Source organism: Crinia signifera, chromosome 4 (genome assembly GCF_055691185.1).
Source record: "Crinia signifera chromosome 4, ASM5569118v1, whole genome shotgun sequence".
NCBI lineage: Eukaryota > Metazoa > Chordata > Amphibia > Anura > Myobatrachidae > Crinia > Crinia signifera.
Window position 1 is genome coordinate 107,816,194 of NC_139220.1, and position 14,568 is coordinate 107,830,761.

Genomic DNA, 14,568 nt, shown 5'->3' on the forward strand with positions numbered 1-14,568 from the left:
TGGTGGACACTGGGCGCCCGCCCTCGCACACTGATCTACAGTAATGGGGGTCGGCTTACACCTTCCTGAAACTTATTCTTCCTTCGGGTTGCTGGTTTCTTTCCTGTTTCTCTTCCTTTTCCTGTACCTTGCGGGTAAGCTGTTGAACAAACTGAAGCCTGTAGGGGCGTGGAGGAGGAGGAGCCTGGGCTGCACAGAACTCTATTCTACTTGGTGCCTGTAGCTGAAGCTCCACCCACACCCCACCATGGATTCAGAAAAAAGGATTTTACAGGTAGGACCAAAATCCCCTTATTCCTGATGCTGAAATCTATTAAATTTTGCTGCAAAATTCTTTGACAGCCTTATCCTGGGGCAACCAGACTGATTTACCCCCTGAGATTTTAGTAATTAGTTCATCAAGCTGTTTTCCAAACAGATACTCCCCTTGGAATGGTAGGGATAGCAATTTATTTTTTGACTGCACATCAGCCGCCCATGGTTTCAACCAATGGGCCCGACGTGTCGCCACTGCAGTGGCTCCTGCTCTAGCTGATAGGCGTATGGAGTCCATAGTTGCCTCACATAAACTCTACAGCGAATTGAACATCTTGGACTGTTTTAATAAGTTCGGACCTCTTAATTCCGTCCAAAATGTCCGCCTCTAATTGCTGGCACCAGCCTCGCATTACACGTGAGGCAACAGCCATAGCAGCCGCTGGCTTAAGGGATCCCCCTCCCGTAATGTACTGCTTTTTCAGACCCAGCTCAATCCTACGCTCCATGGGGTCTTTGAAGATATTGACATCTTCCAAGGGAAGTGTAGTCTTCTTTGACAGTCTAGAGATAGCTGCGTCAACCTTTGGCGCCTCTTCCCATGTCGAAATCTGATCCTTGTCGAATGGGTACATTTTTGTTACTCTGGCGGAAACAGCCACCCTCTTATCCGGGTGTTTCCACTCCTCAGCAATGATAGCTTTCAAAGTCTGAGACAAGGGAAAACATTTCCCCTTCCTTTTCTTATCCTTGAACAACAGTTCTTGTAAATTAAGGTCCTCTTGTTGATCCTCAATATTGAGGGCCCTATGGATAACCTCTAACAGATTATTGATCATATCTGGATTAAAGTCCTGACTTATCCTGAGGTATGTCTTGATCCTCATCCGGATCCTGACCCAGCACCTGAGCACAGGTTATGTCCTCCACAGAGTCATCCGACTCGTCACTTAGGACCACATGCTTACTTTTTCCAGACATTTTGCTCAGGTCTTTTGTAACAAAAGTCCCTGCTAATGCTGTTTTCAGCATATCCACTAGGTTCATCATTTGAGCCATGGGTAGAGGCTGAGGGGGCCTTACACTCCTCACAGAGGCTGCCCACATTCTTTTCAGGTAAAGCTTTATCGCACGCAAAACATTTAGGTGAGTGCGTTTTCTTGTGTTTGGCTTTACTCTCCTTCTCTTTGCTGGCCTCAGACCCTGATTTTTTGGCTGCCTGCCGATTTTCCTCTTACATATTTAATCCAGCGGTGCGCCCTGACACTGCTCAACAATAGTAAGCACTTGAATGCCTCTTCTATACACAAAAACCAATACCCAGCTGTATAATAGAAAGAAGGGGGACGGCACGCGCACCAAACCGTTTCAGCTGCTGGCTCACACCGCCATTGTCCACTCTGCGCTGCTGCACTAAGGACACACAGGCGCCAGCTCACTTCCGCCCTTAAGTGGACGGAAGACGTCACCCGCCAGCGCCGCGCACCGCTGCCGACGTCTGCCCGCTTTCACATAGGATCAATGCAGGCCAGGCGTGCTGCGGCAACGCTGTCCCGCACCGCCATTAGCAACACGCCTGCAGACGCCGCCTGTAGCTGCCCCCGGAGGGGTCCGCATGCGGCCAGGGAGACACCATACCTCCACAAAGGGCTCAGCCTGCCCTCCCTCACTGCTGGACCTCCGGAGCTGCCGCAGGGGGACACATAAGAGTAATACCTGTTTCCTCTACAGCCCCCAGGGTAAGCCACCTCTCTCACACTACCTGAAAGGGAAAAAAAAGAGACTGAGGCCAGGAGGAGGTGCCTTCTTATAGGGGCTGGTGTCTTTTTTTCCCCTTTCTGAAGCACTATCCAGTGGGGAGGAACCCATTTGTAATGGCTGCCATGGGGGAGGTAGAGGGAAAAAAAAAACAGGTTTTCGCCCACAAATTCCAGCTTCCTGTCAGTCATGTTGTGAGGAGACTGCAAAAAAGTAATTGCAGATTTTATGTTGTTCGGCCTCATGCATGCGTGCTACAATCCATACGTATGCATTAATGTTTAATAATTGCTGTGCAAATTTGCACAACAGTGATCATCTCTGAATAACCTCCTTGCCCCCCTCCAAAGTATCAATCTGTAATTAGAGTGATTAAACGCAGATTTGTAAACTCAATTGGCAAGTAGTGGAAAACAAGTAATATAAAAAGTCATGGTATTTCCTCCCTTTTATACACACACAAAAAAAATTATAAAGAAAAAAACAGATTAAGTCACAGTATAAAAAGTTTATTGACAGAAATGCAGGTAAGAAATCTGCTTCATTCACAGGGCTATTTACAGCTCCGTCTGTACCAGCACAAACCTGTCAAGTCCTAGAAGTGTTTGGCAGCATGATTTATTTGCACTACAGACGAGCACTAAATGGAAACGGACCGAGCTTCAATAGAAGCAACATCTTTCCACAGTTTATGACATTGTTCTTCCAGCCGGCTCAGCACAAAAGATCCTCGTAGAGGATCCTGCTATGGCGTAACTGAGGAAAGGTTCAGTGGAGATACTCTTCTTGTAGGGGTGTTGCTGGCTGAAAGGGACTGTGGGAATAAAAATGGAGCATTTGCTGGGAGGTCCGCAGAAGGGCTTTCATTCTGGTTACGTAGCTGCAGAATTTGGCGCAGAAGGGCTTTACCTTCTTCCCTTGTCTGGAACAGAAAAGGAAGAGTAACTACAACAGCAACAACAACAGAAAGTTAAAGGTTTATAAACCAAACCTGAAATGTATGGAAAGGGAAACATTAGTTAAATGTGGCATTGTACTAAAGAGGACAACAATTGTAAAACAAAGGATAGAGCTAATACTGATCCCTATGGTACCCCAGAACAAACTATAGAAAAGTTTCTATACTGTATGTTCCATTTACAGTATAACCACCATAATCCATCTCTTTCAAAGTTAAGCATTCTTTGGTCATTCTAAAAGCCATTGATTTATTTCTACAGCCCCTTTAAAGCTGGGTAGGTTTGCTGTGGATTAAAACACCAATGTAGTCTATGTACAGCTGGCATTGAGGAGCTGTGATGTTATTGATCATTCCTTTCAGCTAACAGGTAAGATAAGATTGCATCAGGCATAGGTCATTGGAGCAGAATTTAGTTATTTTGTTTTATTTTTTGGTAGATTCATATCAATTACAATCTGAAAACTCTAGTCTGATGTAAGGCATGGCATTTTAGCAATTCCTAGATAAATGGGGTGATGTTCAGGCATGGTTTGTCGTTGAGGAATTTATAACTAGCCTGGCGATGGGGTGGGGTCCAATCATTCAGCAAATTTCTGTAACACTATCTATAAAATATATAGGCTGAACCAGTATTTCCAATGGCGTAATCTATACGGCAGACCCCCACAGCAACCAGTTTACATTGAATGAAATAAAACAATTTTTTATTGCTTTCAGTTCTCAAAATTAAATGCCTATAAGCAGTACATGAAGCAAAGGAAGGTATATAACCTGCAGTCAGGAAAGTTGATATAAATTAGATCACTTCTGTTTCCACGTGTATACACAGCTGTACTGTGACAATATAATGTAAAATTATTATAGATATGTAGTATAGATGATTGGTGCTAATCCGTGCCAGATTAAGCCTTCGGGGGGCCCAGGGCACTTAAGACAGGGTGGCCCCCTTGCACTTGTCACTGCTGGCCGCAAACTGCATGTGAGAATATTACACTGTCAAAACAGAGTAAAGGCAGCATAAACTTGGTCATGAAAAGCCTGTGTACTCTGTAGGACTGTAGGAGACCTCACAGTCCTAGTGCTGCCTCCGATTAAAATCACTCCCATGGCTAGGCTGTTGCTGTCCTCCATGGGCCTGAGAAACATGTAATGAGCTTCACCAATCAGAGCTCAGCAAAAACCTCTCAGCCTCTGCCCTCTTGTGCAAAGTGTCATGGGACTTAGTCAACTCCCAGTAATGCACTGCACACTTGTGCAGTCAGCGTGCCTTGGCTCCTGATGCTCAGCACCATTAATCATTGTCACATTGGCAGATAGGTGAAGCTGCAGCACTACCCCGCTCCCATGCACAAAACCTTTGGATAAAAAAAAAAATAATAATTTATTTTTTTCTTTTTCTAAAATACATGCCAACCCACAGGGGGCCCTAGCTGGAGGGGGGCCCAGGAGTACTGACCCCCCTTTGCCCCCGCTTTAATGCAGCCCTAGTGCTAATTAATGGTGGCTAGCATAGGCAGAAAACAAATGAGTGGGTGCAACCCTTCTTACCCAGCAATACACTGCACCTTACCCTCAGAGCCATTAATACAATGTAAAACTAATACCTACTCATTAAAGCTAAACATTTCTACACTTACATCATTAAAATTGAAGCATTTCTGGGCACATGCTGAGGCCTCATCCCACAGTTTGCACTTGAAGTAATACTGAGCCAAGTACCGAAATGCAGTGCTCACTTCCTGGTGCTCCACTATCTCCTAGGAATGAAGACAAAATGCTGTGAGGTGACCAAAACAGCTCAGCAAGAGAGGGAGGACGTACTCAATACAGACACTTACCCCACAAGAGTATATGTCCTGTATGTATTTGATGTAGCATTGGGCAGCCTGTTCAGATTCATTCAGCTGTTCATGGAGCCTTACAGAGGATAACAAACAGTAGGAAAAACATTAAGTGTTAATAAATAATAAACAATTAACATTTATAAGAATGTGTTGCCGTATAAAAGTGTCACTATAAAAGTACTGTGGCTTTCTTAAAACTCGTGATAAGCATTGGTGCCCATAAACTCTGATTCCGATGTCTGACTTTAGGCTGGGGCTGTTCAGTGAGCTCTAAATTCCAGTTTCTCAGTATGTAAGGACTAATTATGCCAGGCATAGTAAGTCATCATAGGCTTGAAAGTGGAAAGTTAAATGTAAAGTCTGCAGCAGTCACAAGAGGGATTCTACAATTTTCTTCTACTCTACATTAAATGTAAGCAGCCACTAATAACATATTTCAATTTGTTCAACTTTACACGTGAATGTTGTACTGGCGATATAGGATCGATCACTAAAGGTGCCCATACAAGGTGTGATGATCGCACCCGTTCTGGGCTGGATCACAACACATGCGATTTGCGATCCGAGGGCAGTACAAAAAGTATGTGCAGAACATACTTTTTGTACTGTGTGATGAGATGCCCGCAGGAGCGCACATCGCATGGTGCAAACGTACCGTGTATGGGCACCTTTACAGCTGAAGCTGGGATGGAGTTTGGCACCCAACAACTGTAAATTTTAAATCAAAGCTCCTTCCACCCTGCAACCGCATTATGCCAGTACTTCTTTAAAAGAGTTCGCTAAGGAGTAGTAGTACCCAGTGAATCTTTAAAAACAAACAAACCATGACGGAAAGAGATGGTCAAGAACCCAAACCTAGCAAGACTGAGCTTGAGGGAGGGAACACAATGTTCTACAACCTTCTTCAGAGAAAAGGATTCAACGGCAAGTGACCAAAAATATTTTCTTCTTTCGGCAAGGCTGGTGACACAATGGGAAGCACAACTGCTGCCCCCGAGTGGAGGGAATCCTTAAGGCTGCCTGACCAGATAGCTGTACGGGCAAAAAGGTTATCACCAAACGCAGAGAGTTTAAACCAATCACCTCCCTCCTTAGCGAGAAGAACATCAGATATAGATGGGGATTCCCATTCCGTATTCTCATATGGCACCAAAACAAGTTCGCCCCAGCAAGAACTCTGGAAGAAGCCTGGAAACTCCTGTCTGCGATGGGCCTCTCCATACCTGCCCCCACAAGTGCGGCAATCCCAACAACACAAGCTACTCCAACCTCAGCAAATGTCAACACCCCCAGAAGATTTCTAAACCGCGACTGGTCCCAAATCCCCTCTGCCAAGAAAGCTGTGCCACCAGATCACCCCCCTTGAAATGTCGTCAGAGGGTGAGATAATTTGACTTTCTTACTCAAGTTCACATTAGTGAACTCTTCTGGACTGCTATATATAATTATAAAGTTAGTTTACTTACTTGGTATGTCTACACCTAAATATTTTTTTTTTTGTTTTTTGTTATGCTTTCTTAGGCTGTCTATTCACTACTATAACAATAGCCGATATGTGATGAAGATAGCCTAATCAACATAGTCGTTACTGTTTAGTGTTGTTATCTGCTAGTTTCACGTGTTAATTCAGTTTTGATGTGATATTTTCCTGTTATGCTCGTACTAACTACATTTATGTTAAGACTCCGGACCCATCTTGGTCTCACCTAGACCTAATCAATACTATGCCCTGGGTAACTCCAGGCCGCGACCCCCTCCTGGGGCCTTTAGCCCCATACCGGCCCAGGTCGTACTCTGACCTTCCCCTTTTTCCCTCTGGCCGGTGCCTTAGACCGGAACTAGTCCCTCCTGGTCTTCCACCTCCCTGTATCCCCATGGCTATTGCCACCTTTTTCGTTGATACCACCCGCCCAGTCCCTCCCCTGAAGGGTAGAACCATTCCCATCCTACTATTCAGAAAATCAAGCTGTAGATCTACAACTTTCCCCCTGGGGCCCATCCCTTGTTATTTTCCTACCATATGCCTGATATATCTGGATACCTCACTTAACCCACACAATGGCCCTTAGAATTTACTCCCATAATGTTAAGGGCTTGAACAGCCCTACTAAAAGAACTAAGTTGTTCCTAACACTTAAGAACTCTAAAAGCGACTTGGTGTTCCTCCAGGAAACCCATTTCAAAAATCCCACTCACCCCGACCTGAAATCTAAACTGTTTCCTCTTACATTCCATGCATGCGATGCCAACCAAAAGAAAAGGGGAGTATCTATTCTCTTCGCCTCACACCTCACGTTCGCGCCAGAAAATATCTACGCTGATAAGGAAGGTAGATGGCTCATTTTGGTAGGGAAGTTAAACCAAACCTTGTGCACCCTGGTCAACATTTATGCCCCCAACCAACGCCAGGCCCGCTTCTTTAATAAACTCAGCTCTCTCCTAGATAATTACGCCAAAGGTTCCATCATAATGGCGGGCGACTTTAACGAGGTGCTGGATAGTAAACTAGATTGCTCCTCAATCTCCCCCCCTTCGCCGTGCTCTCCCTCACCTGGTTCAAGGGCTCTACTATCACTTCTTAAAAAGCACTTATTATACGATTCATTCAGGCTCATGGACCCCTCTGCTAGGGACTACACCTTTTTTTCACCAGTCCACAATACTTACTCGAGAATTGACATGATTCTTCTTAGCAAATCCCTCTCGTCCAATATCATAGCAGCAGATATACATCCCATGATCTGGTCAGACCATAATCCAATCTCATCTGACCTTGCCACAATTGCCACACGCCCTCCTTCCTCGCCTTGGCGCTTAAACGATTCACTCCTACACAACCCCACATATGTCAACCGAATTAAAGACCACCTTGAAGAATACTTCCAGCTCAACTCCTCCCCGGAGATATCCCCACAAACTCTCTGGGAGGCACACAAGGCGGTTATACGAGGCCACTTCATCAGCATCGCTTCCAAACACAAAAAGACTCTAGATCAACAATTGAATACACTCACGACTAAACTTCACTCTCTAGAACTACAACACAAACTCTCCCCAACACCTCATTTAGCAGAACAATTGACCAAAGCCAAACAGGAGGTGTCCACCTTCATGTCGGAGCGGACAGCGAAAGCTCTCCAAAAGCTGAACCAACTATTCTATGAGAAGGGAGACAAAGCAGATAAGATCTTAGCATCTAGACTCAAAGCCAAAAACTCTCGAAACAACATACTAGCCATCAGAAATAGAGCGGGAGACCTGTCGTATTCTGCAGACTTTATTAACAAAGAATTTGAGAATTACTACTCTAATCTCTATAACACTCACAGCAATAACCCATCTAATATCCCGCCAGACACTGCAATTGAGGACTTTTTAAGAAAAGCCAATCTACCTTCCCTCCCAGACCACCTATCCACGCAACTATGCCGAGATATCTCGGATGATGAAATCTCGCACGCCCTGAAATCTCTAAAAGTATCTAAGGCCCCAGGCCCAGATGGCCTTTCGGCTGCCTATTTTAAAAAGTTCTCCCACATACTCCTACCTCATCTCAAGCTATTATTTAATACAGCTCTACACGGCTCCCACTTTCCCTCATCAATGCTCGAAGCAAGAATAATCCTAATCCACAAAGAAGGTAAAGACCCACATGATTGCTCTAGTTATAGGCCTATCTCCCTCCTCAACATAGATATCAAAATTTATGCCAAAATCCTGGCCAATCGCCTTAATACAATCTTGGCGTCCATGATACACTACGATCAAGTTGGGTTTATCCCAGGCAGACAAGCAAGGGATAACACCAGGCGAACAATAGATATTATACAAATCTTGAACCACAGGAAAACCCCCTCTTTGATACTAGCTCTGGACGCCGAAAAGGCATTTGATCGCATCTCATGGCCTTTTCTATTTAAATCCTTACAGGCTTTTGGCATAAAAGGTGAATTTCTATCAGCAATTTCAGCCCTATATTCTTCCCCAACAGCGAAAGTCATGACAAATGGTATTCTTTCTAATCCATTTTCTCTATCTAACGGTACTCGCCAGGGATGCCCCTTGTCACCTCTCGTATTTGCACTAGTGATCGAGTCCCTGGCTTCTAGGATAGGAAATTCACCCGATATTAGAGGGGTCGAGGTAGGCCAGCTTGAGTTAAAACTTTCATTGTTCGCGGATGATGTTCTATTAACCATCACCCAACCCCAAACATCCCTACCGGCATTATTCGAGCTCATAGAGGAGTATGGCCATCTCTCTGGATACAAAATTAATTATACTAAATCCGAAGCCTTATCTCTCCACATTCCCCATGACCTCAGAGCTTCCCTCTCCTCCACATTCCACTTTAACCCCTTCCCGACAATTGACGTACATTTACGTCATGGTCGGGAAGTACTTCCCGACACATGGCGTAAATGTACGTCATGGCATTTAACTGTCACCGCGTCTATAGACGCGGTGACAGTTTCAACATGTCTGCTGTCCCTGACAGCAGACATGTCCGTGCATGCCCAGGGGGGGCTGCGATGCCGCCCCCCCGTCGGCGATCGCTGTGATTGGCTGTTCAGTGTGAACAGCCAATTACAGCGTTTTCTGTGTCACCGGCGAATAACGTTCGCCGGTGACACGCGATCGGAGGTGATTGGTGCTGTAAAGTACAGCACCAATCACCGCGGGGTGTAAGGGTGACACTGGTGTCACCCCACCTCACCCCGCCCGCCCCCAAAGGCCGTGATTGGTCCGTCGGACCGACGGACCAATCACAGCCATGGAGGGGGGTTTAAACTAACGGTGACTGCACTGCAGACGCCATTCCGGTCTGGAATTGCGTGCAGTGCGGTCACCGTGCCAATCTGCCGCGATATACTGACCAGAACCTGGCAAAATACTTACCTGATCCTTGCAAATATCTTTGCTGCTTCATCTGTGCTTGTAGTGTGCTGGATGCTTCCTGGATCCTGTTACTTGTGACTTCCTGTGAACTTGTGCTGCTGCAGTGTAATAGCGTTAGTTAGATAGAGAGAGATAGAGAGAGATAGTGTCAGATAGTGTCAGAGAGTGCTGTATTTTGTGCTGCTGCGGTGTGATATAGTTATATAGAGAGATAGAGAGAGATAGAGAGAGATAGAGAGAGATAGAGAGAGATAGAGAGAGATAGAGAGAGATAGAGAGAGAGAGAGAGAGAGAGAGAGAGAGGCCTAGTGACAGAGAGTGCTATATTTTGTGCTGCTGCAGTGTGATAGTTATAGATAGATAGAGAGAGATAGAGAGAGAGAGATAGAGATAGTGACAGATTGTGCTATATATTTTTTATATAACTGACTGCTGCCCCCCCTTTTGTGCTGATCAGTATAAATTAACTGATCAGCAACTTTTTGGGGGCGCAGGGTATTTTTATATATATATATATACCTGTCACTGCTGCTGCTGCAGTGTCATAGAGTGTTAGATAGTGAGAGATAGAGAGATAGAGAGAGATAGCGACAGAGAGTGATAGAGAGTGCTAAATTTTGTGTCTGCTGCCCCCGCCTTTTGTGCTGATCACTATATCTGAGGTGATCAGCAACTTTTTAGGGGTGCAGAGGTTTTTTTTTTTTTTTATATATATACCTGCCAGTTGCACTGTCAGTTGCACCTGCTGCCCCTCACTGGTAATCAGTGTCGCATCACTGATCACCTTTTTTTTTTTTTGTGTGTGCTGTGGGGTCTTTTTTTAATTTTTTTTTACACACACTGTGATTTTGTGGGTGTCCTGTGGCCGCTGTGCGCGGATCAGTGACGTACATCACTGATCATCTTTTTCGGCACAGGGTTGATCTATTTTTTTTTTTTGACCAACATCTGTGCTCAATTTTTGGCGCAGGACCTTTTTTTTTTTTTTTAACCCCTTCAATTTTTTTTTTTTAACCCCTTCAATTTTTTTTTTTTTTTAAACCCTCCATTTTTTTTTTTGTATAAAGTATTTTTTTTTTTCTGCACACTACATACACACTACACACTACATACCCCCCGGGTTGAAATAAAGTTTGTACCCCCCCCTACACTATACACGTGTTGAAACATTTCACTACCAGTAACACAAAAATAAAAATGGCATCCCAAATGTCATCCCAAATGTCATCCCAGTCATCCAGAAGAATGTATTCAGCGGAGGAGGCATATGCCCTGCTTGCTTCTGACTCTGACACAGCCAGTGATGCAAGCGGGGAATTTGAAGGATTCGCCTTAAGCTCCTCTTCCTCCTCTGGTGATGAGGGACCCCCTCAAAGACGCCCCCGTAGAGCAGCTGAGACCCCCCCCCCCAATAATTGATCTCGTATGGACCCCACCACCAGACAATTTTGAGCCCCAGGTTCCTGAGTTTTTGGCCATGCCAGGAATCCAATTTGATTCCACAGGTCTCAGAGAAATTGACTTTTTCAAATTATTTTTCTCTGATGATTTTATAAATTTAATGGTGGACCAAACTAATTTATATGCCCAGCAGTTTATTGCTCAAAACCCCACGTCATCATTTGCTAGGTGGACCCCTGTAAATGCAGTAGAGATGATGACGTTTTGGGGTCTGGTGTTTCATATGGGCATAGTAAAAAAGCCAGAAATTAGGCAATATTGGAGTACAGATGTTCTGTACAGCACCCCATTTTACCGTATGGCCATGCCCCGGGCTCGATTTGAGACGATCCTTAAATTTTTGCATTACAACGATAATGCACAGTGCCCACCCAGAGATGATCCCACCTTTGACCGGCTATTCAAAGTCAGGCCGGTCATTGATCATTTCAGTGCCAAATTTGAAGACATGTACATCCCAGATAAATTCATTTGCATAGACGAGTCCCTTATACGTTTTAAAGGAAGGGTTAAATTCCGCCAGTACCTTCCCAGTAAGAGGGCAAGGTATGGCATAAAAATGTATAAGTTGTGTGAAAGCACCTCAGGGTACACCCACAGGTTTAGGGTATATGAAGGGAAGGATTCAAGAATTGAACCGCCAGAATGCCCCCCCTCCCTCGTAGGTGTTAGTGGAAAAATTGTCTGGGATTTAGTGCACCCCTTCCTGGATAAAGGTTATCACCTCTATGTGGATAACTTTTACACCAGCATCCCCCTGTTTAAGGCCCTTGGTTCAAGAGGTACAGCAGCTTGCGGTACTGTGCGCAAGAACCAAAGAGGCCTCCCAAAAACGCACATTGCCCAAGTAATGAGAAGGGGTGAAAGCAGGGGAATATGCACCGAAAATATGTTGTTGGTCAAATATAAGGACAAGAGGGATGTCCTTATACTGACAACAATTCACGGAGACAGTACCACCTCCGTCCCTGTACGAGGTACCAGTACCCACACCTCAAAACCTAATTGTATCCTGGATTACAATAGGTACATGGGCGGAGTGGATCTTTCAGATCAGGTACTGAAGCCGTACAGTGCCCTGCGGAAAAAAAAAATCTGGTACAAGAAGCTGGCCGTGTATATCATCCAGATGGCACTGTATAACGCTTACGTGCTATTCCGTTCTACCGGCCAGAGGGGGACATTTATGCACTTTCAAGAGGAAGTCATAAAGGGCCTAATATTTGGGAACCAGCAGGCAGAGGGCCCCAGTACTTCTAGTACTGGCCCCCGTATTGTACCAGGGCAGCATTTTCCTGATGAAATCCCCTCCACTGGAAAAAAGGGCAGGACACAAAAAAGGTGCAAAGTTTGCTATAAAAAGGGAATAAGAAAGCAAACTATTTTCCAGTGTGACACTTGCCCCGACAAACCCGGCCTATGTATAAAGGAGTGTTTTAAAATATACCACACATCTATGGATTATTAGTTTCATAATTTCACCGTGCTTCGGGGGTCTTGCTAATGCCACATACCACCCACCATTCATTCCACCATAATCTGAGCCGCAAAATCCAAAAATCACTCCTTCCCTTCTGAGTCCTGCCATGCACCCAACTGGTATTTTTTGGTCACATGTGAGGCATTGCCGTACTCGGGAGAAATTGGGGCACAGATTTTGGGGTGCTTTTTCTCCTTCATACCTTCTGAAAATGAAAAATTTTGAGCCAGAACTGCATTTTTGTGTAAAAAAATGTAATTTTTCATTTTCACTGCCCACTTGTATCAAAATTGGTGAAACCCCTGGGGGTTTGAAATGTACACTATACCCCTAGATGAATTCCCTGAGGGGTGTAGTTTGCAAAATGGGGTCACTTGTGGGGGGGTTCCACTGTATTGGTGCTTTGGGGGTCTTGCTAATGCGACATAGCACCCACCATCATTCCACCAGAATTTGTGCTGCAAAATCCAAATATCACTCCTTCCCTTCTGAGTCCTGCAACTTTTTGGTCACACATGAGGCATTGCCGTACTCGGGAGAAATTGGGGCACAGATTTTGGGGTGCTTTTTCTCCTTCATACCTTCTGAAAATGAAAAATTTTGAGCCAGAACTGCATTTTTGTGTAAAAAAAGGGATTTTTGTAAGAACTTACCGTTCGAATCCCTTTCTCTGATATGGTCCTGGTGACACAGCTCAACACTGGGATGTAGGAGGGTCCGAAGGAGCCAGGCACCTATCCTAAAGCTTTAGAGGGTAGGCTCCTCCCCTACTGCATCCCTGGACTCTTCAGTTCAACTTTCAAAGCCACTGGAATACATTAACTCAGTACAAACGCCTGCACATATTATATGCACATTTTATAACAGAAACTGTTAACTTTTAACCATTTTAACATGAACATCATGAAATTCTGGCATACTTACTGAGCGTAAGGGAGGGATCGCTGTGTCACCAGGACCATATCAGAGAAAGGGATTCGAACGGTAAGTTCTTACAAAAATCCCTTTTTCTCTTTCAATGGTCCTGGTGACACAGCTCAACACTGGGACGTTCCAGAGCCGGTCCTTTGGGAGGGTACGCTCAGGTCTGCAGCTCTCAGCACTGCTCGCCCGAATGATGCGTCCTCCGACGCGAACTCATGGAACCTATAGAATTTGGCAAATGTGTGAACAGATGACCAAGTGGCAGCTCTGCAAACCTGCTCCGCTGTGGCCCCATGTCGGACCGCCCAAGAGGTAGCAACTGACCTGGTGGTATGCGCATTAATTCTGGCCGGTACAGGCCTACCCACTTTGGTGTATGCAAAAGCTATCACAGATCGCAACCACCTAGCAATGGTCTGCTTAGATGCAGGCCAACCAATTTTATGTACGTCATACAATACCAATAAAGTGTCAGTCTTTCTAACACTCTTCACTCTGTCCACATATATGCGTAAGGCACGCACAACATCCAAAGTCTTCAACTTGTCCCTTTTCTTGGAACCCTCTGGGGGTTGAAACACAGGTAGAACTATCTCCTGATTTAAATGGAAGGCAGAGACTACCTTCGGTAAAAATTGCGGCACTGTTCTCAGAACAGCCCTGTCATCGTGAAAGATTAAGAAGGGAGATTTGCATGACAAGGCTCCCAACTCAGACACCCTCTTAGCAGATGCTACTGCTAACAAAAACACTAACTTCCACGTGAGAAACTTAAAGTCAGCCGACCTCAAAGGCTCAAAAGGTGCCTTCTGAAGGCAATCCAAAACCAGTGACAGGTCCCAAGGTGCTACTGGTTGCTTGTAAGGGGGATTCAGTTTGGATACCCCTTGTAAAAAAAGTTTGAATCTCCGGTAAAATGGCAATTCTTTTTTGAAAATAGATGGACAAGGCCGAAATCTGCACCTTCAACGACTGAAGGCTTAGGC

The 14,568-nt window shown here is 45.0% G+C and overlaps 1 protein-coding gene across 1 annotated transcript in view; it reads right to left on the reverse strand.

Annotated features, from left to right (window-relative positions):
* Positions 1 to 2,506: 2,506 nt before the first annotated feature.
* CDC23 (cell division cycle 23) overlaps positions 2,507 to 14,568 on the reverse strand; it is a 43,610-nt gene continuing 31,548 nt past the window's right edge. Inside the window, exons 14-16 of the mRNA XM_083182167.1 lie at positions 4,813 to 4,891; positions 4,612 to 4,731; positions 2,507 to 2,935 (exon numbers count right to left, since the gene is read on the reverse strand). Of these exons, the coding sequence (XP_083038293.1) occupies positions 2,759 to 2,935; positions 4,612 to 4,731; positions 4,813 to 4,891 (376 nt within the window). The 3' untranslated portion in view covers positions 2,507 to 2,758. The remainder of the gene's footprint in view (positions 2,936 to 4,611; positions 4,732 to 4,812; positions 4,892 to 14,568) is intronic.